The sequence below is a fragment of the Bombina bombina genome, chromosome 6 (assembly GCF_027579735.1).
Source record: "Bombina bombina isolate aBomBom1 chromosome 6, aBomBom1.pri, whole genome shotgun sequence".
Classification (NCBI taxonomy): domain Eukaryota; kingdom Metazoa; phylum Chordata; class Amphibia; order Anura; family Bombinatoridae; genus Bombina; species Bombina bombina.
Genome location: NC_069504.1, coordinates 178,932,670 through 178,954,537, shown reverse-complemented (window position 1 = coordinate 178,954,537; position 21,868 = coordinate 178,932,670). Strand labels below are relative to the sequence as shown.

The 21,868-nt window shown below is 36.9% G+C and overlaps 1 protein-coding gene and 1 long non-coding RNA gene across 2 annotated transcripts in view; one reads left to right on the top strand and one right to left on the bottom strand.

Moving 5' to 3' along the window:
* The window catches only part of CFTR (CF transmembrane conductance regulator), a 345,866-nt gene that overhangs the window by 129,342 nt on the left and 194,656 nt on the right, over window positions 1-21,868 (top strand). Inside the window, exons 6-7 of the mRNA XM_053716685.1 lie at window positions 2,603-2,766; window positions 6,385-6,510. Coding sequence (XP_053572660.1) covers window positions 2,603-2,766; window positions 6,385-6,510 — 290 coding nt within the window. The remainder of the gene's footprint in view (window positions 1-2,602; window positions 2,767-6,384; window positions 6,511-21,868) is intronic.
* On the bottom strand, window positions 2,495-10,203 carry LOC128662754 (uncharacterized). Its single transcript, XR_008402808.1, has 2 exons — window positions 10,069-10,203; window positions 2,495-2,778 (listed from the first exon to the last, which is right to left on the bottom strand). It is a non-coding gene; the product is annotated as an uncharacterized LOC128662754 (long non-coding RNA).

The window sequence follows — 21,868 nt, the reverse complement described above, 5'->3', positions numbered from 1 at the left end:
AGGTAAACAGTAATGTGTGTAGGTAGGAGTTAAAAATTGTTTTTCACTCTAGTATTAGTTTTTTTAATGACATCAGTGTTTAAATGTCTTTCTAAAAGTAAAGTCTGCAATACATATTTTGTATTGCAAATAAATAGTAGTTTATATAAGTATCAAAAGAGGTGAAACAAGGATACCATTTAAAGCAGTTTCTTAACTCCAGTCCTCAGGACCCGTAACCAGATATTCATCATATCTTAACTAGAGCACAGGTGAAATAATCAGCTGACCAGTAACCATGGTTACGAACCACCTCTCACCCATCAACTGATTATTTCACCTGTGCTCAAGTTAAGATATAATGAATATCTGGACTGTTAAGCATCCTGAGGACTGGAGTTGGGAAACGCTGATTTAAAGGACCACTAGAACATAGAGCAGTGTTTCCCAACCGCGTTCCTCAAGTACACCCAACAGTACTGGTTTTCATTATAGCTGAACTAGAGCACAGGTGAAATAATGATCTAAAAGGATGAGCGCAGGTTGGTTACTGATCAGCTGATTACTTCACCTGCGCACTGGTTCAACTATAATGAAAACCAGGACTGTTCGGGGCACTTGAGGACCGCGGTTGGGAAACACTGGCATAGAGCATGCAATTTTATACAACTTTCCAATTTACTTCCATTATCAAAATGTGCCCAGTCGTTTTAAATGTACACATTCTGAGGCACCAGCTTCGACTGAACATGTGCAAGAATTCACAGAATATACATATATGTGTATTTTCTGATTGGCTGACGGCTGTCACATGATGCAGAGGGTAGGAAAATTGCCGTAAATTTGGTAGAAAACAAAATCTTCTAATTTGAAATTTAGACTAAGTGTTATTGCACTGTCTTTTTATCATGCATTTGTTAATTGTGTAATTCTACTGTATTTACTGGTCCTTTAACAATTGGAAGGACATAAAAAAAAGTCACAATTACACTTTCATGATTCAATCAGAGAGCTTAATTATAAAAATCCACTTACTTCTATTATCAAATTTTCTTTTAGACTCTGTTTAGACTCCTTTCCTTTCTATAAGAACATAGTAAGGTTTGCTTAGGAGTGTGCATGTGTTTTGAGCACTAAATGTATAATATTATTTAAATATAGTGCAGGAGACACATGCATGTGCCTGAGCCTACCTTGGTATGCTTTCATGAAAAGGAGCTATCTTTCAGAAAAAGTTATCAAAGTAAAGAGGTACATTTGATAACAGAAGTAGACTGGGATATGCTAAAAATTTACTCTCTGGGGTCGATTTATTAACTGTCGGACATGATCCGCTGTAGCGGGTCATGTCCGCCCGACATCATTAAATGCCGACAGCATACGCTGTCAGCATTTAACATTGCACAAGCATTTCTAGTGAAATGCTTGTGCAATGCCGCCCCCTGAAGATTTGCGGCCAATCAGCCGCTAGCAGGGGGTGTCAATCATCCGGATTGTATCTGATCGGGATGATTGCTGTCCGCCACCTCAGAGGTGGCTAGCGAGTTAAGGAGCAGCGGTCTTGACCGCTGCTTCTTAACTTATGTTTCCAGCGATCTGGTAACTACGGGGGTAGATTACCCCTCTATCTGAATCATGAAAGTATAATTTTGACTCTCATGACATTTTAGGGAAGATGTCTTTATAGACAAATAAGGCATTAAATGTCCCCCAAAAAGGGTTATGGTTTCCAGTCCTGGTTATTGTCTGCCACTGTACCTCTAAATGGCATCTGTAGCTACATTGGAAGTTGCACATTTGTTCAAGCCATTATTCTTACAATTCACTGTTCATCAGATTTTTTTATTTTTTATTTTATGGCTTCAAAATGTTTTTTTTTTAAATAAGGAATGTTTGTTTGGATACCACTAAACTAATGATACATTAAAAGATTAGCAAACTAACATCTGATATTGGTCAAATGCTTTATCAGTTTTTGTAGTATTCAGTCATTATGAGGTGAGGTCCTTTCTGTGTGAATAAGAATAATAATCCAGAGAGCAACTGTATATGATTTGTAATGTATAGACCTTTATTAGGGATTGTGAGCTTAAAGGGATATGCAAGTGCAAAAAAAAAAAAAGCTCTGAAATGTCAGAACATTTTATTATTATTGCAATATTGCTTATATAGAGCTATGTGTTAAACCCCTGCTAATGGATTAAATACATAAATAAAGTAATCTCCAGAGCAGCAATGCACTACATGGAGCTAGAGAACACACCTGGTTAGCAAATAACAAGACACATGCGTAGTCACTAATCATCAGCTAGCTCCCAGTAGTGCATTGCTGATGCTGAGGATATGTGCATATGCTTTAAAAAAAGGATACCAAGAGAGCAAAATCAATTTGATAATGGAAGTGAATTTAAAAGCACATTAAAACTGCATGCTCTATCATGAAACCTTTTAAATGTCCCTTGAAATATCATTGCTGTGTTCTAACATCATTTAAATGCATCACTTTACACTAATATAATTTATTTATTTATTTTATTTATAACATTTACTGAATTGTATGCTTACACCATGCTAGGTAATTACATTAAACATTAATCTGTGTCTTTGTGCATTTTGTTCCCAGGGTTTAGCTTTGGCTCATTTTGTCTGGATCGCTCCGCTGCAAGTGATTTTATTGATGGGTCTCTTGTGGGACTTGCTGCAAGCCACGGCATTTTGTGGCTTAGGATTTCTGGTTTTACTTGCATTCTTCCAAGCATGGTTAGGTCGCATGATGATGAAATACAGGTAAATGTTTTGCTGGTTTAAGAAAAAAAAGGGTGAGGGAGAGTTAATATGACAAATATGTTTATGTAGCAATTTACTGAAAATGTGACTTAAATCATAAACATTATTAGATCTTGCTTCATTTTCATTTAAAACAAAAGAAGAGTCTCAGAAATTGATTCAAAACTTAAAAAAACAGTGAAGTCAAAATTAAGTTTCATGATTCAGATAGAACATGCAAATTAAAAAAAGAAATCTAATTTACTTCTATTCTGAAACATATTTCTCTTGATATCCTTTGTTAAAGAGCATGGCTAGGTAAGCTAAGAAGTGTGCATGTGTCTTGACGCTATATAGCAGCAGCATTTTCAATCATGTGTAACATTACAGACCCTACTGTCAAATATTGCTGAAAATATTCACGCTGATGATTCTACCTTGGTATGCTCTTCAATAAAGGAAAAGGACGTTTCATAATAGAAGTACATTTGTAAGTTGTTTAACTGTTCTATCTGAATACAGAGCATTTAATTTTAAGTGTAATGTCTCTTAAAATGGGAAAGAAAGAACAAATGAATGAACGAACGAAAGAAATAAGAAAACCTTTTATTTAGATGACATAGTGTCCCTTTAAAGGGATATGAAACCCACATGCTTTCTTTCATGATTTAGATAGAACATGACATTTTAATCAACTTTCTAATTTACTCCTATTATCAATTATTCTTCATTCTCTTGGTATCTTTATTTGATAAAGCAGTAATGTAAGCTTAGAAGCCGGCCCATTTTTCTTCCAGCACCTAGGTTGTGCTTGCTGATTGGTGGCTACATTTAGCTACCAATAAGCAAGCGCTGTCCAGGTGCTGAACAAAAAACGGTCTGGCTCCTAAACTTACATTTCTGCTTTTTCAAATAAAGAACAAAGAAAAATTGATCATAGGGGTAAATTAGAAAGTTGCTTAAAATTGCATCTGAATCATGAAAGAAAAAAAAATTGTGTTTCATATCCCTTTAAGTTATTGATAGATTATTAATTATCTTTAGACCAAGATTTAAAATTGTTGTTTACATGAAACCTAAAGAATAAAATCACTGAGAATATTATGGTGAACAAGTTTAAAAAAAAATCAGAGGAAAAAAAATTGATTTAAAAAAGGTTATTTTAATATGTACTGTAATGCTATGTTTTTGTTTTTGAATGGATGTCCATATCTATACTATAATCGCGTTAGTAACGCTTATGTCGCCATCGCCAGTTGCGCATGCATCCTCAAAGGAATGTTGGTTGCACGAGTGAGCTAAATGAATGTTGGCTGCACACGCAGCCAAAACGAAGCCTTAAGAAAAAGCACGCAACCACCCGCACAAAATAAAGAAAAAACACGTAACCGCCCGCAAGAAATAAAAAAAAAAAAGCGAACCACCCGCACAAAGTATTAAGAAAAAAAACCCTGCTCGCACGACATATTAAGAAAAAATATACCTAACCGCCCGCACGAAGTATTAAGAAAAAAAAAAAAACTAACCGCCCGCAGGAATTATTAAGAAAAAAAAACCTAACCCTTAAACTGCCAAACCCTACAACGCCAACTAATTATACTATTAAACCCTAAACTGACAAACCCCCACATCACAATAAACCTAATTAACCTATTAAACCCTAAACGGCCAACCCCCACATCGCAATAAACCTAATTAACCTATTAACTCCTAAACCGCCAACCTCCCACAACGCAAAGCCCCCTAATCTAACACCCCCTAAATTAACCCTAATTACTACTATATTACAATTAAAATAAAAAAATCCTAACATTAAATTATAAATAATTAATCTAACATTACAAAAAATAAAAAAGTCTAACATTACAGAAAATAAACAAAATGATCAAAAATAAAAAAATTAAACCTAATCCCTATGAAAATAAAAAAGCTCCCCCCAAATAAAACACCCCCTAATCTAAACTAAACTACCAATAGCCCTTAAAAGGGCATTTTGTAGGGCATTGCCCTAAGTTAAACAGCTCTTTTACGTTTAAAAAATCCGCACCCACCAAACCCTCCAAAATAAAAAACCTAACACTAAAAAAAACCCTAAACTACCCATTGCCCCTAAAGGGGCATTTGTATGGGCATTGCCCTTAAAAGGGCATTCAGCTCTTTTACTGCCCTTAAAATGGGCATTCAGCTTCTTCCAGGCGGTTCCATCATCTTCTATCTTCATCCGGAGCGAATGCGGAGCAGAGGTGCGGAGCTGGCTTCCCTGATGCACGGATCCTCAGCATCAGTCTTCAGCAGCTGTGGTCCAAAGTGGCATGGAGGCTCCTCTTCATGTGATTGTCCGCCGCACACTGAAGATTAAATGCAAGGTACCCCATATTTATTGGGGTACCTTGGATTCCTATTGGCTGAAATTTTGAAATCAGCCAATAGGATGAGAGCTACTGAAATCCTATTGGCTGATTTGAACAGCCAATAGGATTTCAGTAGCTCTAATCCTATTGGGTGATTTCAAAATTTCAGCCAATAGGAATGCAAGTTACCCCAAATTGAATACGGTACCTTGCATTCAATTTTCAGTGTACGCCGGTGATCAGATGAAGAGGAGCCTCCACGCCGCTGAGGATCGCCGCCGCTGAGGACCCGCTGCTGAGGACCGCCGCTGAGAACTGCTGCTAAGGACCGCCGCTCTGGATCTGCGCATTGGGGAAGACCGCTCCGTACCTCCGCTCTGTGCCGCCTTCGCTCCGGTTGAAGATAGAAGATGATGGAGGTGCCTGGAAGAAGACCTTCACTGCCGAACTTCAGGAACGGTGAGTACCTATTTGGGGCTTAGTTTTAGGATTTTTTTTTTTTTTAAAGGTTATGGATTTAATGGGCTGTTAAAGAGCTGATTGCCCTTTTAAGGGCAGTGAAAGAGCTGAATGCACATACAAATGCCCCTTTAGGGGCAATGGGTAGCTTAGGTTTTTTTGTGTTAGGTTTTTTTTTTTGGGGTTGGTTGGGTGGGGGTTTTTACTGTTATGGGGTAATTGGTAATTGTTTTAAGTAAAAGAGCTGTTTAACTTAGGGCAATGCCCTACAAAAAGCCATTTTAAGGGCTATTGCTAGTTTATTGTTAGATTAGAGGGTGTTTTTATTTTAGGGGGATTAGTTTAGGTTTATATTTTTTATTTTGGATAGCTTTGTTTATTTTTTCTGCAAATTTACTTTTTTTTTTTTTTTGTAACATTAGCTTGGAGGTTTGTGTTTTTAGAACATAGACTGACCTCTGGGCAGGCTTATCGCCTAGTCTCAAATAAATTAGCTTTTCATGTACATACGTATGGATGCCCTTCTGTTCACTAACAAAGTTGTGGTTGTGCATAAACTTGTATTCTTTGTAAGTTTCAATACAAATTTAACCATATTCTCAGTACTCTGTCATATGTATGATGGAAGAATTTGAGATTAATGTCTCTTTAGGTAAGACCAAGTTAATATTTGTTTTGTACAAAACCGGTTCTTTATGTTTCCTCTGTATTAAACCAGTTAAGCTTATGCAATAACTTGCTCAATGCAAATGTAAACTATAAGCTATATCAATGCTATATTAAATGTTATATTCAAATGTAGCTTTAAGGATTTACATCTATTTTACAGAGACAGGAGAGCTGGAAAGATCAATGAAAGACTTGTGATTACATCTGAAATTATTGACAACATACAGTCAGTAAAGGCCTATTGTTGGGAGGATGCAATGGAAAAAATTATTGAAGCAATAAGACAGTAAGTCAATTTATTTTTAATTAAAAGGGACATGAAACTCAATTTTTTCTTTCATGATTTAGAAAGAGCATAGAATTTTAAACAACTTCCTAATTTACTTATTTTATCTAATATGCTTAATTCCCTTGATATCCTTTGTTGAAAAGCATATCTAGATAGACTTAGTAGCTGCTGATTGGTGACTGCCCATAGATGCCTTGTCTGATTGGCTCACCCATGTACATTGCTATTTCTTCAACAAATTATATCTAAAGAATAACACATATTAGCTAATAGAAGTCAATTGGAATGCTGTTCAGAATTGTATTCTCTATCTGAATTCTGAAATAATTTTTTGGGGTTTCATGTCCCTTTAACCCCTTAATGACCACAGCACTTTTCCATTTTCTGTCCGTTTGGGACCAAGGCTATTTTTACATTTCTGCGGTGTTTGTGTTTAGCTGTAATTTTCCCCTTACTCATTTAATGTACCCACACATATTATATACCGTTTTTCTCGCCATTAAATGGACTTTCAAAATACACCATTATTTTCATCATATCTTATAATTTACTATAAAAAAAATTATAAAATATGAGGAAAAAATGGAAAAAAACACACTTTTTCTAACTTTGACCCCCAAAATCTGTTATACATCTACAACCACCAAACAAAAACCATGCTAAATAGTTTCTAAATTTTGTCCTGAGTTTAGAAACACCCAATGTTTACATGTTCTTTGCATTTTTGCAAGTTATAGGGCCATAAATACAAGTAGCACTTTGCTATTTCCAAACCACTTTTTTTCAAAATTAGCGCTAGTTACGTTGGGACACTGATATCTTTCAGGAATCCCTGAATATCCATTGACATGTATATATTTTTTTTTAGAAGACATCCCAAAGTATTGATCTAGGCCCATTTTGGTATATTTCATGCCACCATTTCACCGCCAAATGCGATCAAATAAAAAAAATTGTTCACTTTTTCACAATTTTTTTCACAAACTTTAGGTTTCTCACTGAAATTATTTACAAAAAACTTATGCAATTATAGCATACATGGTTGTAAATGCTTCTTTGGGATCCCCTTTGTTCATAAATAGCAGACATATATGGCTTTGGTTTTGCTTTTTACTAATTAGAAGGCTGCTAAATGAGACTGCGCACCACACGTGTATTATGCCCAGCAGTGAAGGGGTTAATTAGGGAGCATGTAGGGAGCTTCTAGGGTTAATTTTAGCTTCAGTGTAGTGTAGTAGACAACCCCAAGTATTGATCTAGGCCCATTTTGGTATATTTCATGCCAGCATTTCACCGCCAAATACAATCAAATTAAAAAAAAACGCTAAATTTTTCACAATTTTAGGTTTCTCACTGAAATTATTTACAAACAGCATGTGCAATTATGGCACAAATAGTTGTAAATGCTTCTCTGGGATCCCCTTTGTTCAGAAATAGCAGACATATATGACTTTGGCGTTGCTTTTTGGTAATTAGAAGGCCGCTAAGTGCTGCTGCGCATCACACATGTATTATGGCTAGGAGTTAAGGGGTTAATTAGGTAGTTTGTAGGGAGCTTGCGGGGTTAATTTTAGCTTTAGTGTAGAGATCAGCCTCCCACCTGACACATCAGACCCCCTGATATCTCCCAAACAGCTCCCTTCCCTCCCCCACCCCACAATTGTCCCCGCCATCTTAAGTACCGGAGGGGTACAGATTGTTATTTCAGGATGCCTCGATATTGAGGCATCCTGCAATAACCGGAAAGCAACTGGAAGCGATGAGGATCGCTTCCAGCTGCTTTCCAAACCGAGGACGTACGCCATACGTCCTCAGGCATTAACTGCCTTTTTTCTGAGGACGTATGGCGTACGTCCTCGGTCATTAAGGGGTTAAAAAGTAATTCATGTTAAGTTTACTGCAAAATACTGTTTAAAATCACTTTGTAAGGCCTTTGACAAAGCGGGTGCGAAACATACGTTAGTCGTTTCTATGTGGTCTCTTAAGGTAGTTTTGTTAGATGGGCCGTTATGTCCTACAATATGGTTGTTGTTGTTTAGTGAATTGTCAATAGTTAATGGAGATATTTTCTTAAGAGGCTTAGTACAGGGATACCCAGTATTTTTAAATAATTAGTGCATTTTACAGCGATAGGATAGAGTGCCCATTCCCTTTGGCCCTTGGGAGAAAATAGTCACTACAATAGAATACAGAATAGGGATCTTTATCTATGTCGCTTTACTTGCACTAATGGGGATAGTCACCCATATTATACTGACCTCAACTATGTATGTGCTGATAACTGACCAAATCCCTTCAGTTACCGCTTAACGTTTCATGATTTTACTTGTGTTTTAGTATTAATTATTATTTTTAATTTATATTAATACATTTTATGTTTTAATATTCCTTTCATTCGCAGGTTATTATGGAGGGTTAATATTACTTAAAGGGGCAGTAAAGTCATAATTAGACAGAGCATATGATTTTATACAACTTTCCAATTTACTTATATTATTTGATTTGCTTCCTTTTCTTGTTATCCTTTGCTGAAAGGTTTATCTAGGTAAGCTCAGGAGCAGCAAAGAACCTAGTTTCTACCTGCTGATTGGTGGCTGCATTTATATACCGATTGTCATTGGCTCACCCATGTGTTCAATTAGAAACCAGTAGTGCATTGTTGCTCCTTCAACAATTGATACCAAGAGAATGAAGCAAATTTGATAATAGAAGTAAACTGGAAAGTTGTTTAAAAAGCTACATTCTATCTGAATCATGAAAGAAAATGTTTTGGTTTTGTGCTCCTTTAATGCTGTAATTTTTAACTGCTTTGGAGCTTTGTTTTAATATTGCACAGTAAATTTGCTGTTGCTTTATAGTTTATTTTCTAATATGAGTTATTTTCAATTCTATGAAATGCACTCACTTCTGATAAAAATAATTAGTGAGACATCTTTATCATGTTACATAAAATATAGTATACACATATATTATAAGTAAAAGCATGTTCTTTTATTCCAGAGGATAATCCTATATAATAAAAGGCCAGGTATGTTTGTCCGAAGCTGTCATGCTCAGTAGAGACTGCAGCACGAGACAAACATACCTGGCCTGGCCATAAGGAAGCATGAGGATCAGACAGCAGAGGGGTGGGCAGGAGTGGGTGTGGCGGGGAGCGTAGTGGTGGTCGGGCGTGATGGGGGTGTGGTCTGGTAGGTGGAAACGCTGCACTGCAGAAAATGGCCCGTTTAAACAGGCTTTAGTGCTCCAAAACAAATCATGCAGCAAACACACACGGTATTCAAAAGAGTGCAATATATACATAAGGCTCAAAGCAAGTAGTCATTTCCTTCAAACCCCCTACAATAATGAATAAATAAATAAATTCAGACTGTTGTGACCTAGGGCTTATTCAACTGGAGATTCCCTTGTATAAGCGGTGTATTAGCCAATAAAGTATCAAACAGGAGGAAACAACTCTCTTAAGCCCAGCAAGTAAGTCCGCTAACAGATGTCAGCAATACACATATAAATGATGTCACTTTCTTATTTCAATTGAAAGCGTTGCCACTGTACCTTGTAAAGATCCCAGTCACTGGTTTTTCAACTTATCCAGGCCGGTCCCACAAATCGCAGGGGAGAAAGAGAGAGAAGCGGTATGTCCTAGGGGACTCTCTGTTAGATTCGGATCACAGCTGAAGCAGTCTGAACAGTTAGAAAGGGGGAGGAGGAGGAAACTAATTTGCAGTTCCTTCAAACAGCGATTTTCCGAACGCTGTCAAATCACAAGCAAAAAGTTTAAAAGGATGAAGAAATTGCAGGCAGTACTCACTGCTAGAGAGCAATTTAAAATCCAATGCATTTATTTAGAACATGATAAAAAAAAGAAAAGTTTCTAAAGCACACACAGACGTTAACATACAACCTCAGCACACAGGAGCTGCCTCCGGTGCGTTTCCTGCTTAGAACAAGCACTTCATCAGGGATAAGCAGCTAAATCCCCTGTGAAAATGTAAATCTTTCAAAGTTAACCCCATCCTGCTCAAACATTAATGTGTCAATAGACTCTTTAACATATATGAAATACTATGTAGCGTTACACTTAGGTAAGGGATACAAGAATACTCTAAAACTTCTAAACTCATTATATACTCCTGAAGTAAAGATTTATTAACCTGTTTTTATCTATGGTATTAAGGTTTGAACATGCAATACATTATTTAACAGATTTAACTGTTGTGGTATATAACATTTTTTTTTATCTTAAAGGGACAGTCTAGGCCAAAATAAACTTTCATGATTTAGATAGAACATGTAATTTTAAACAATTTTCCAATTTACTTTTATCACCAATTTTGCTTTGTTCTCTTGGTATTCTTAGTTGAAAGCTTAACCTAGGAGGTTCATATGCTAATTTCTTAGACCTTGAAGGCCACCTCTTTTCAGAATGCATTTTAACAGTTTTTCACCACTAGAGGGTGTTAGTTCACGTATTTCATATAGATAAAACTGTGCTCGTGCATGTGAAGTTATCTGGGAGCAGGCACTGATTGGATAGACTGCAAGTCTGTCAAAAGAACTGAAATAAAGGGGCAGTTCGCAGAGGCTTAGATACAAGATAATCACAGAGGTAAAAAGTACATTAATATAACTGTGTTGGTTATGCAAAACTGGGGAATGGGTAATAAAGGGATTATCTATCTTTTAAAACAATAAAAATTCTGGTGTAGACTATCCCTTTAAAATTAAATAAAACCAAGTTTTGTAAATGAACAAGAAGATAGCCTTGCTTTTTTATGTTACAAAAGAGCAGTAATTAGATATGGATTGATTATAACACCTTGCATAAAGTGTTAATTTTCACAGCAAATTTTGATTTAGTTTTAGTCATAGGGGCCTATTTAACAAAGGTCCTTCAGACCTGACAGTGCGGATCAGGTCCGACAGACCTCGCTGAATGTGAAGAGCAATACGCTCTCCGTATTCAGCATTGCACCAGCAGCTCTTGTGAGCTGCTGGTGCAACGCCGTCCCCTGCAGATTCGCGGCCAATCTGCCGTCAGCAGGGGGTGTCAATCAACCTGATTGTACTCGATCGGGTTAAATTGCGGCGATGTCTGTCCGCCGCCTCAGAGCAGGCGGACAGGTTATGGAGCAGCGGTCTTTAGACTGCTGCTTCATAACTGGTGTTTCTGGTGAACCTGCAGGCTCGCCAGAAACACGGGCCCTTAAGCTCCATCTGGAGCTTGATAAATGGGCCCCATAGTCTTTTGACTAAAATGTCATTTTGATTTAGTTTTAGTCACAGTCTGTTGACTAAAAGGCCATTTTAGTTTTAGTCGTACTTTAGTCATCAGAATTTCTTTAGTTTTGTTGTCATTTTAGTCTAGTTTTAGTCGACGAAATTAACACTGTTCACATTCTGTATTTGGTGAAAAATGACAGAGGCCACCTATGCCTGGTACATTTTAATTTGGCTAAATCTGGTAGTAATGACAAACATCTCCTTTACTGCCTATGAAGATTTTTATTGTCAACGCCTGTTGTCACATTTACTACTGGAATATGCTCTACTCATCAAGTATCACAGTATATACATTTACTGTATAAATGGGTTTACATTTTATTTGCTATATGTGTTACTTAAAGGGACAGTCTAGTCAAAATTAAACATGATTCAGATAGGGCATGCAATTTTAAACAACTTTCCAATTTACTTCTATTATCAAATTTGACTCAATTCTTTAGATAACCTATGTTGAAGAAATAGCAATGCACATATGTGAGCCAATCACACAAGGCCTCTATGTGCAGCAACCAATCAGCAGCTACTGAGCATATCTAGATATGCTTTTCAGCAAGTGATATCAAGAGAATGAAGCAAATTAGATAGTAGAAGTAAATTAGAAAGTTGTTTAAAATGACATGCTCTTTCTAAACCACAACAGAAAAAAATTGGGTTTCATGTCCCTTTAAACAATTTATTAAGCAATAATTTTTAGCACAGAGGATATGGGAAGCTGCTCAGAGTCCCTTATTTATGATGTATTTATGAAGTGTTTAGTGCTTATCACTAACACAGTATATTTACATGAACTTGACATTTTGATCACACTAACAGCATATGACTAAATATAATTTACAAAGCCTATAATTTCCTCTATGGACATCTTTATAGACAGGCTTGTATACACAGCTTGAATCATGGGCCTGGCTGTACATGGAACAAGGAAATACAATAGTGGCTGTAAAACTAACTATCATAACAGATCTGTTTATGTTAACATTGTTAAAGTCAGTGTGCAAAAAAAAAAATCCTTCAGATTTGTATAAGAAAATCAGGCAAATAGAGTTATCTGTTAGCATTGCACAAGGATGTGAACTTATGTGATATTATCTATGTTGTAACAGCGTTAAAGGAAATTATTATATTGACGAAATCCAATTAGAATACTGTTACATTTTAACAGTGCTAAATAATAAATTACAAAATACAAGTATAGAGTAGGCATTTGCTTGTTAGATTCTTAAAGGGATATGAAACCCAATTTTTTTCTTTCATGATTCAGATAAAGCATGCAATTTTTAGCAACTTTCTCATTTACTCCTATTATCACATTTTTTTTCTCGTTCTCTTGGTATCTTTATTTTAAAAAGCAGGAATGTAAGCTTTGGAGCCAGCCCATTTTTGGTTCAGAACCCATGGTAGCACTTGGTGATTGGTGGCTACATTTTGTCACCAATCAGCAAGTGCTACCCAGGTTCTGAACTAAAAGTGGTCCGGCTCCTAAGCTTACATTTCTGCTTTTCAAATAAAGATACCAACAAATGTGATAATAGGAGTAAATTAGAAAGTTGCTTGAAATTGCATGCTCTGGCCCCTATTTATCAAAGGTCTTGCGGACCTGATCCGAAAGTGTGGATCAGGTCTGCAAGACCTCACGCAATACGCTCTCCGCATTTAACATTGCACCAGCAGCTCACAAGAGCTGCTGGTGCAACGCCGCCCCCTGCTGACTTGCGGCCAATCGCCAGCAGGGGGTGTCTGTCCGCCTGCTCTGAGCAGGCGGACAGGTTATGGAGCAGCGGTCGTTGTGATCGCTGCTTCATAACTGCTGTTTCTGGCGAGCCTGCAGGCTCGCCAGAAACACGGGGCATCAAGCTCCATTCGGAGCTTGATAGATAGGCCCCTCTATCTGAATCATGAAAGAAAAAAATAATAAAATGACCTAGTTGGACACATGTGGTAAGCCAATGACAAGAGGCATATCTGCGCAGTCACCATTTAAACTCCCACTAGTGCATTGAGACTCTTGACCCTACATAGGTATGCTTTTCAACAAAGGCTACTAAGAGAACAAATTGCATTTGACAAGAGAAGTCAATTGAAAAGTATTTACCTGAATCATAGAAATGTAATGTAGACTTTTACATCCCTTTAAAGCAGTGATGTGCAGTCACTAGAAGCAGGTGAGGCAGTGCTTCACCTCTCATATGGGCAAAAATAAATATTTTTTTTATTGGCTTTAAAAAAATAAAAAAAATTGCTATTTTTTTTCCCCAGCATTTTTTTTCTCACAGCTATATGTTGTGCAATGGAGAGGCACAAGCAGGTCTGCCCACCATTACACAACATGCTGCGCCATCTACTGGATGAAAGTGGTTAAGATCATTGCATGGCCCATTATCTGCTTATTTGAGGCAGTCCCATTTGGGCTGACCCAATCCAGTGAGAGGCATTAGTAAGTGGAATTTAGGGTTGGGGCTGGATGTTAAATCACATAAAACAAAACAAAAACGGAAAAAAAACAACTTTCATTTATTTTGTTGCTGTCCTGTGAAGCTGACAGCTTTGCTAAAGTGAAAAAGAGAGTTCTGTTCTTCCCCTCTAAGTGCAGTGGAATGTTCCACTGTCACTTCCTGAATCCTTAAAGAGCAGGAAAGGGAGAGAGGCAGAGAGAGCAGTGTTTCAGCCACATTTTATTGTAGTAAGTGCTGCAGCCGTAGATTTTACTGAAATGGATTCTGTTAGTGAAAATGATAATTTAATGAATGTGGTTTAGTGTTTTTGTTGAATTGTGTTCAGATACAGCTCATTAACAGGGGGACAGTAAGTGAGCATAACCCAATACTGACAGGAAGTCAAAGGGTCAATTCAAATTTAAATCCATAATTTAAAACCCAGAGTTTGAAGTTAAGTGTGCAGTGTCCACATTATTTAAATGAAAGTTTTTGATATTGAATATTGCTAAGCCTCCCTTTTTCATGGTTATTTGATTTAATTAGGTACAAACTCCATATATGTTATGTCTGTTCAGTCAGAGGGCGCAGTATCTATTTTTATTTTTCTCTGTGTCTCCATTTATTTAAAGACTGCTGTTAACTTGTAATTCACAAATCAATTGAAAGCTGTTGCATTGTGTTTTTAATATGTGCTGCTTTTATACAAGTTTATATTAATAAAAGGAGATAATGAGTCATTTAAAAAATATATGTAATTATTGCAGTTAAATGTTTTTAGAAATAATGCCACTGTAAAGTAACTGGTTAAACACATAGTCAAAGGGAGACATTTAAAATTAAACTTTCATGATTGAGGTAGAGCATGCTATTTTAATAGACTTTTCTAGTTATTTATATTTTGAGAATTAGCATCAACTGTTACTGGCCCCATGTCAGCAAATCAAATTAGTTTTTGAAAGGAACATGAAAGTCATAATTACATTTCCATCATTCAGATAGAAATTCCACAAAAAAAACAAAAAACTTTCTATTTTACTTTTATTATTATGTACTTCATTCTTTTGGTATCCTTTGGTGTCCTTTGTTGAAGAGCATACCTAAGTGGGATGTGCACGTGCATATGAATACCATATTGCAGCAGCTGTGTTGGCAGTATTGATAACTTGTCCTTTGTGTAAAATGTGTATGGTAAATTATTTCTATTTTTACAATACAGTAGTGAGTAGAGAAGAGATTGTGTATCATTCTAATTGCTTAGTAACTGGCACTGTGCCACAGAATTGTGTGAGTGTGTATGTGAGCAGAGTGTGTGTGGGTGTCAGTGAGCAGAGTATGTGTGCTTTATTCTCCAGGTAATCAATACATTTCCGATGAGCTGGTGCTTTAGTGCAGTGTTTCTCAACAATGGTCCTCAAGTACCCCCAACAGGCCAGGTTTTCATTATAGCCAAATCAGTGCACAGGTGAAGTAATCAGCTGATCAGTAACTCAGTGGTTACTAACTTGCTCTCACCCATCACCTGATTATGTCACCTGTGCACTGGTTCAGCTATCATTTAAACCTGCCCTGTTGGGGGTACTTGCGGCCCTCTGTACATGTGTTTCTCCGGCGTATCATATCTAGTGCCTCACCAGCCTCTGACCTCACTGCACATCACTGCTTTAAAGGGATATGAAACCCAAAAATAAAAATAATACCATTTTCAACAGCTTTTTAATTTACTTCTATTATCTCATTTGTTTCATTCTCTTGGTATCATTTATTGAAGGAGCAGCAATGCACTACTGGTTTCTAACTGAACACACCGGTGAGACAATGACAATCAGTTTATAAATGCAGCCACCAATCAACAGTGAGAACCTAGGTTCTTTGCGGCTCTTGAGCCTTCTTAGAAAAAACTTTCTGCAAAGGATAACAAGATAAGCAAGCAAATTAAATAATAGAAGTAAATTGGAAAGTTGTTTAAAACTATATTCTCTATCTGAATCACAAATGTATAATTATGACTTTACTGTCTGTTTAGCTAGAGAGTTCTCCTAATTCAATCACTGAAGCTTTATTGTAACGTTGATTCCTTTTCAATCTATTTGCAATACATATTGAGCACACCAATGACTTAGTATGGTTTATAAGTAGATCACTCTCTCAATACCTTGGATAACTTCTGAAGCAGTTATATTTGTTTTTCTGTTTTTAAAACGTGTTCAATAAACTGTTCTTCGCTTTTATAATATTTTTTTATGAGATTAGATGGTGTTGAATCAGGGATGGTCTGTGCTAAAGCAGATTACGTTACATATAAATAGCATGACAATAGCCTAGCGTCAGCATGTTGGCTGGTTTACTTTTGTGCATGAATTATATCAGCTGATTGGAATGCACATATCCAGTGTATCCATGGGTGAGTCTAGACCAGGGGTCATCAATTGTGGCTCTCCAGAGGTTTTGGAACTACATTTCCCATGATGCTCAGCCAGCTGAAATGCTGGCTGAGGATCATGGGAAATGTATTTCCAAAACCTTTGGAGATGCACAATTGATGACCCTTGTGTTAAACAGTAGTTCAAAATTAACATTTAGAGAGAATCAATAGCAACAAGAAATGAAGCATAATAGGTGAGAAACAAACATAGGATAATAGAAGGGACTAAATACACTGTTGCTATAAATGAACATACAGGTCAAGTTAGAAAGCTTTCCAAATAGGATAACATTTTGTTTAATGCAATTATTCTTAATAGCTAATCAGCAATCAAAATAAGCCTTTCAGACAGAACATACAGGGACAGATTACAAATGGTGCACTATTATGCGCTATCGCTTGCGTGCAAACAACGCCAGAAATAAACTTTTAAAATGAGCGGGTTTGCACGTGTATTACAAGTCGAAAGTTAAATGCTTGCATGTAAGCAAAATCTGATGCGTGCTAACTTCAGGACTTCTGATATTTCAACCTTGCTAATACATTCGCCCATAAACTTCAATAGAGCATGTTGTGAAAAAAAACAACCTAACATTTATCGCTTGCGCGATAACCCAACACCGCATAAGAACATTCCAATGTTCTTCACATAGAAGAAAATTTTCTTTTTACTGTAAAAATAAATATATATATGTATAAAGCAATGTAGAAGTGCACTCTCACTTAAAACAAACATCCACCAGAGTGCTAGCAAGAGCTGTAAATATCAAAAAGAATGGCTGGCACTCTCTGCATTTCTTCAAAAATGGTGATGTTTCGGGGTCAATTGGGCTGAGGAAGGGGCGATTGACCACAAAACGTCACCTGTTTGATTAAATCATTTTTGAAGAAATCCAGAGAGTGCAAGCCGTTCTTATATATATTTATATTTATATATATATATATATATATATATATATATATATATATATATATATATATATATATATATGAGAATTTATTATATATATACATACTGTATGAATATATATTTAAAAATACAAAAAGCATATTCTACTATGTGAAGAACATTGAAATGTAAAATATTTACTGTAAATACAGAGTAAATCAAATTTGAAAATATTAAAATTGAATTAAAATGATTTTTCATATTTTAAGGTATTTGAGTGGAAAGGGCTCCAAAGTGTACATATATATATATATATATATATATATATATATATGCAGCCAAAAGAAAATGCACTCTCAGGACTTTCATAAACAGGTTACTTTTATTTCTGTAACGTTTTCGGAGGTCTTGCCTCCTTCATCAGCATAAATAAAGTGAAAACAAACAAACTCTTAAATAGTGACATACTCACTCAAAATCATTTCAAACCACTACCTGTGCTGGCGCCAAAATTACCGGTGTTGGAACGCATAATGCGTTCCAAATGTGCTAAGTGGCGGAAGTAGTGCGCCAAACTACTTCCGGTTGTCAAAATTCTATAGCCGTAAATAATCGGCTTTCTCTATGTGAATGCCATAATTATAAAACCATTGTGGCATATTATCTAAACGCATAAAGCAAACTCTTAGCGTGCAAACGATTGTGCTGATACTTTGATTAGTGATAGTAAATGTGACAGCCGCTTGTTGCCATGACAACTTAAACAGTGCTGGAGTGTAATCCTGTACAGGGACAGACTAACAGTAACTATGTTTCTGAATACACCAAAGTGTGTTAAAACAGGCATGATGTTTGGCTACAATGTGAGTGTTTAAAGATGGTGTATATATTGATAAAAGAGGATAAACAAATCTAATTATTAGGCACGCCAGCTGATATATTGTGCTGTATATATATGTGTAGTGTTACCTTATGTTGAAGATATTGAGTCAATATGTCCAATATTCATAGAGGAATCTCATATGGAGATATGTACCTCCGATATATAGCCTTCAAATTCTACATAACTAAAATATTAACGATTATCGTTTATCTGCGATCTTCCCATTAGTATGAGCTGTTAACATGCATATTATTCCTATCCTCTGTCAAAAACCCTTTATGTATTTTTGAAATTTATACCGCTCACCTAGTTCCTATTCAGTGATGGGGTTATATATTAACACCATATTAATTCTCGTTATAAGAGCTACGTGGGTCATATATGTATATTCCACTGCTATCTTGTGGCTAACAATGCCCTCATATGCTCCCTATTTAAACACTCCAAAGCGTTTAGGCACAAACGTACAAAAGATGAATAAACTTAAACTTAAAAAATAAATAAACTTAAAAAATAATAAATAAAAGCAATTGATGTGACGGTCTTTCCATTAATTTAAACACTATCCCATTCGGGATGGATTTAGCTCTAATAGTCCTTGATTTTCGTATATGCAGAATAAAGGACGTTGAGTCATTCACTTCTGTATTTATGTATAATGTAATCCACTCTGTGTTTATTTCTGTGCGTTCTTCGTTGTCTTCTATTGCCCCCTGGACCTCTAGGTTAATATTGCCTTTAGGATTGAATGCTTAGTATGCATCATATTCTCCTGGTTATTGTGCCATCAAATTATTTTCCATGTTGTTGTTTTCTTCTTCCTGGGATGCTTAAGGATCTAGTGTCCAGTTTTGGCTATGTGTACTGCTATGTGTGAAAAAACTGGTAACTCCAAGGCACCACTATCCGACTTCCACGCAGGTATTAGAAATACCAAAGACTCCTACCCCTGGTGCTGTGTGCCAACATGGTTTAGGAGCACCCCTAGAACGAGGCACGCCGACCATACGGCGCACAGAGTCATAATAGTCTAGGTGCCGTACCCTGCGCTTGTATCACATTATATAGCTGTATTACACCAAAGCCTTGAAGTCAGGGGTGGTGTTGAGCCCCCCTGGATAAATGGTACCCAGTCGGTACATCCATTGTGCCTCCCGTTGCAGAAGTATTTTACCTCTGTCTCCCCCTCTATCTAATGGGGGTACATGATCAATGAGTGTGTATCTTATTGATGCCACCGAGTGTCTGTACTCTGCACAGTGTCTCGCTACCGGTTGTTCTGATTCCCCGGATTTGTGAGCCGACCTTATGGCATGCCGATGATTGGCCATCCTTTCTCTCAGGGTACCTGTCGTTTTACCGACATAGTGCCAAGAGCATGGGCATACCAATAAGTAGATGACAAACGTGGTCGTACAGGTAATCGAATGTCGTATGTGGAACTGCTTGTTGGTATGGGGATGGTTAAATATTCTGGTACTTATAAGTCCATTACAGGTAGTGCATCCTAAGCATCGATAAGATCCTCTGATGTTAGTATGTGTCCTGGGATTATAGCTTGCCTTTGAGTCAGTTTTGACTCAAAGGCACAAATCTGCGAGACTTATTAGTCAAAACTGACTCAAAGGCAAGCTATAATCCCAGGACACATACTAACATCAGAGGATCTTATCGATGCTTAGGATGCACTACCTGTAATGGACTTATAAGTACCAGAATATTTAACCATCCCCATACCAACAAGCAGTTCCACATACGACATTCGATTACCTGTACGACCACGTTTGTCATCTACTTATTGGTATGCCCATGCTCTTGGCACTATGTCGGTAAAACGACAGGTACCCTGAGAGAAAGGATGGCCAATCATCGGCATGCCATAAGGTCGGCTCACAAATCCGGGGAATCAGAACAACCGGTAGCGAGACACTGTGCAGAGTACAGACACTCGGTGGCATCAATAAGATACACACTCATTGATCATGTACCCCCATTAGATAGAGGGGGAGACAGAGGTAAAATACTTCTGCAACGGGAGGCACAATGGATGTACCGACTGGGTACCATTTATCCAGGGGGGCTCAACACCACCCCTGACTTCAAGGCTTTGGTGTAATACAGCTATATAATGTGATACAAGCGCAGGGTACGGCACCTAGACTATTATGACTCTGTGCGCCGTATGGTCGGCGTGCCTCGTTCTAGGGGTGCTCCTAAACCATGTTGGCACACAGCACCAGGGGTAGGAGTCTTTGGTATTTCTAATACCTGCGTGGAAGTCGGATAGTGGTGCCTTGGAGTTACCAGTTTTTTCACACATAGCAGTACACATAGCCAAAACTGGACACTAGATCCTTAAGCATCCCAGGAAGAAGAAAACAACAACATGGAAAATAATTTGATGGCACAATAACCAGGAGAATATGATGCATACTAAGCATTCAATCCTAAAGGCAATATTAACCTAGAGGTCCAGGGGGCAATAGAAGACAACGAAGAACGCACAGAAATAAACACAGAGTGGATTACATTATACATAAATACAGAAGTGAATGACTCAACGTCCTTTATTCTGCATATACGAAAATCAAGGACTATTAGAGCTAAATCCATCCCGAATGGGATAGTGTTTAAATTAATGGAAAGACCGTCACATCAATTGCTTTTATTTATTATTTTTTAAGTTTATTTATTTTTTAAGTTTAAGTTTATTCATCTTTTGTACGTTTGTGCCTAAACGCTTTGGAGTGTTTAAATAGGGAGCATATGAGGGCATTGTTAGCCACAAGATAGCAGTGGAATATACATATATGACCCACGTAGCTCTTATAACGAGAATTAATATGGTGTTAATATATAACCCCATCACTGAATAGGAACTAGGTGAGCGGTATAAATTTCAAAAATACATAAAGGGTTTTTGACAGAGGATAGGAATAATATGCATGTTAACAGCTCATACTAATGGGAAGATCGCAGATAAACGATAATCGTTAATATTTTAGTTATGTAGAATTTGAAGGCTATATATCGGAGGTACATATCTCCATATGAGATTCCTCTATGAATATTGGACATATTGACTCAATATCTTCAACATAAGGTAACACTACACATATATATACAGCACAATATATCAGCTGGCGTGCCTAATAATTAGATTTGTTTATCCTCTTTTATCAATATATACACCATCTTTAAACACTCACATTGTAGCCAAACATCATGCCTGTTTTAACACACTTTGGTGTATTCAGAAACATAGTTACTGTTAGTCTGTCCCTGTACAGGATTACACTCCAGCACTGTTTAAGTTGTCATGGCAACAAGCGGCTGTCACATTTACTATCACTAATCAAAGTATCAGCACAATCGTTTGCACGCTAAGAGTTTGCTTTATGCGTTTAGATAATATGCCACAATGGTTTTATAATTATGGC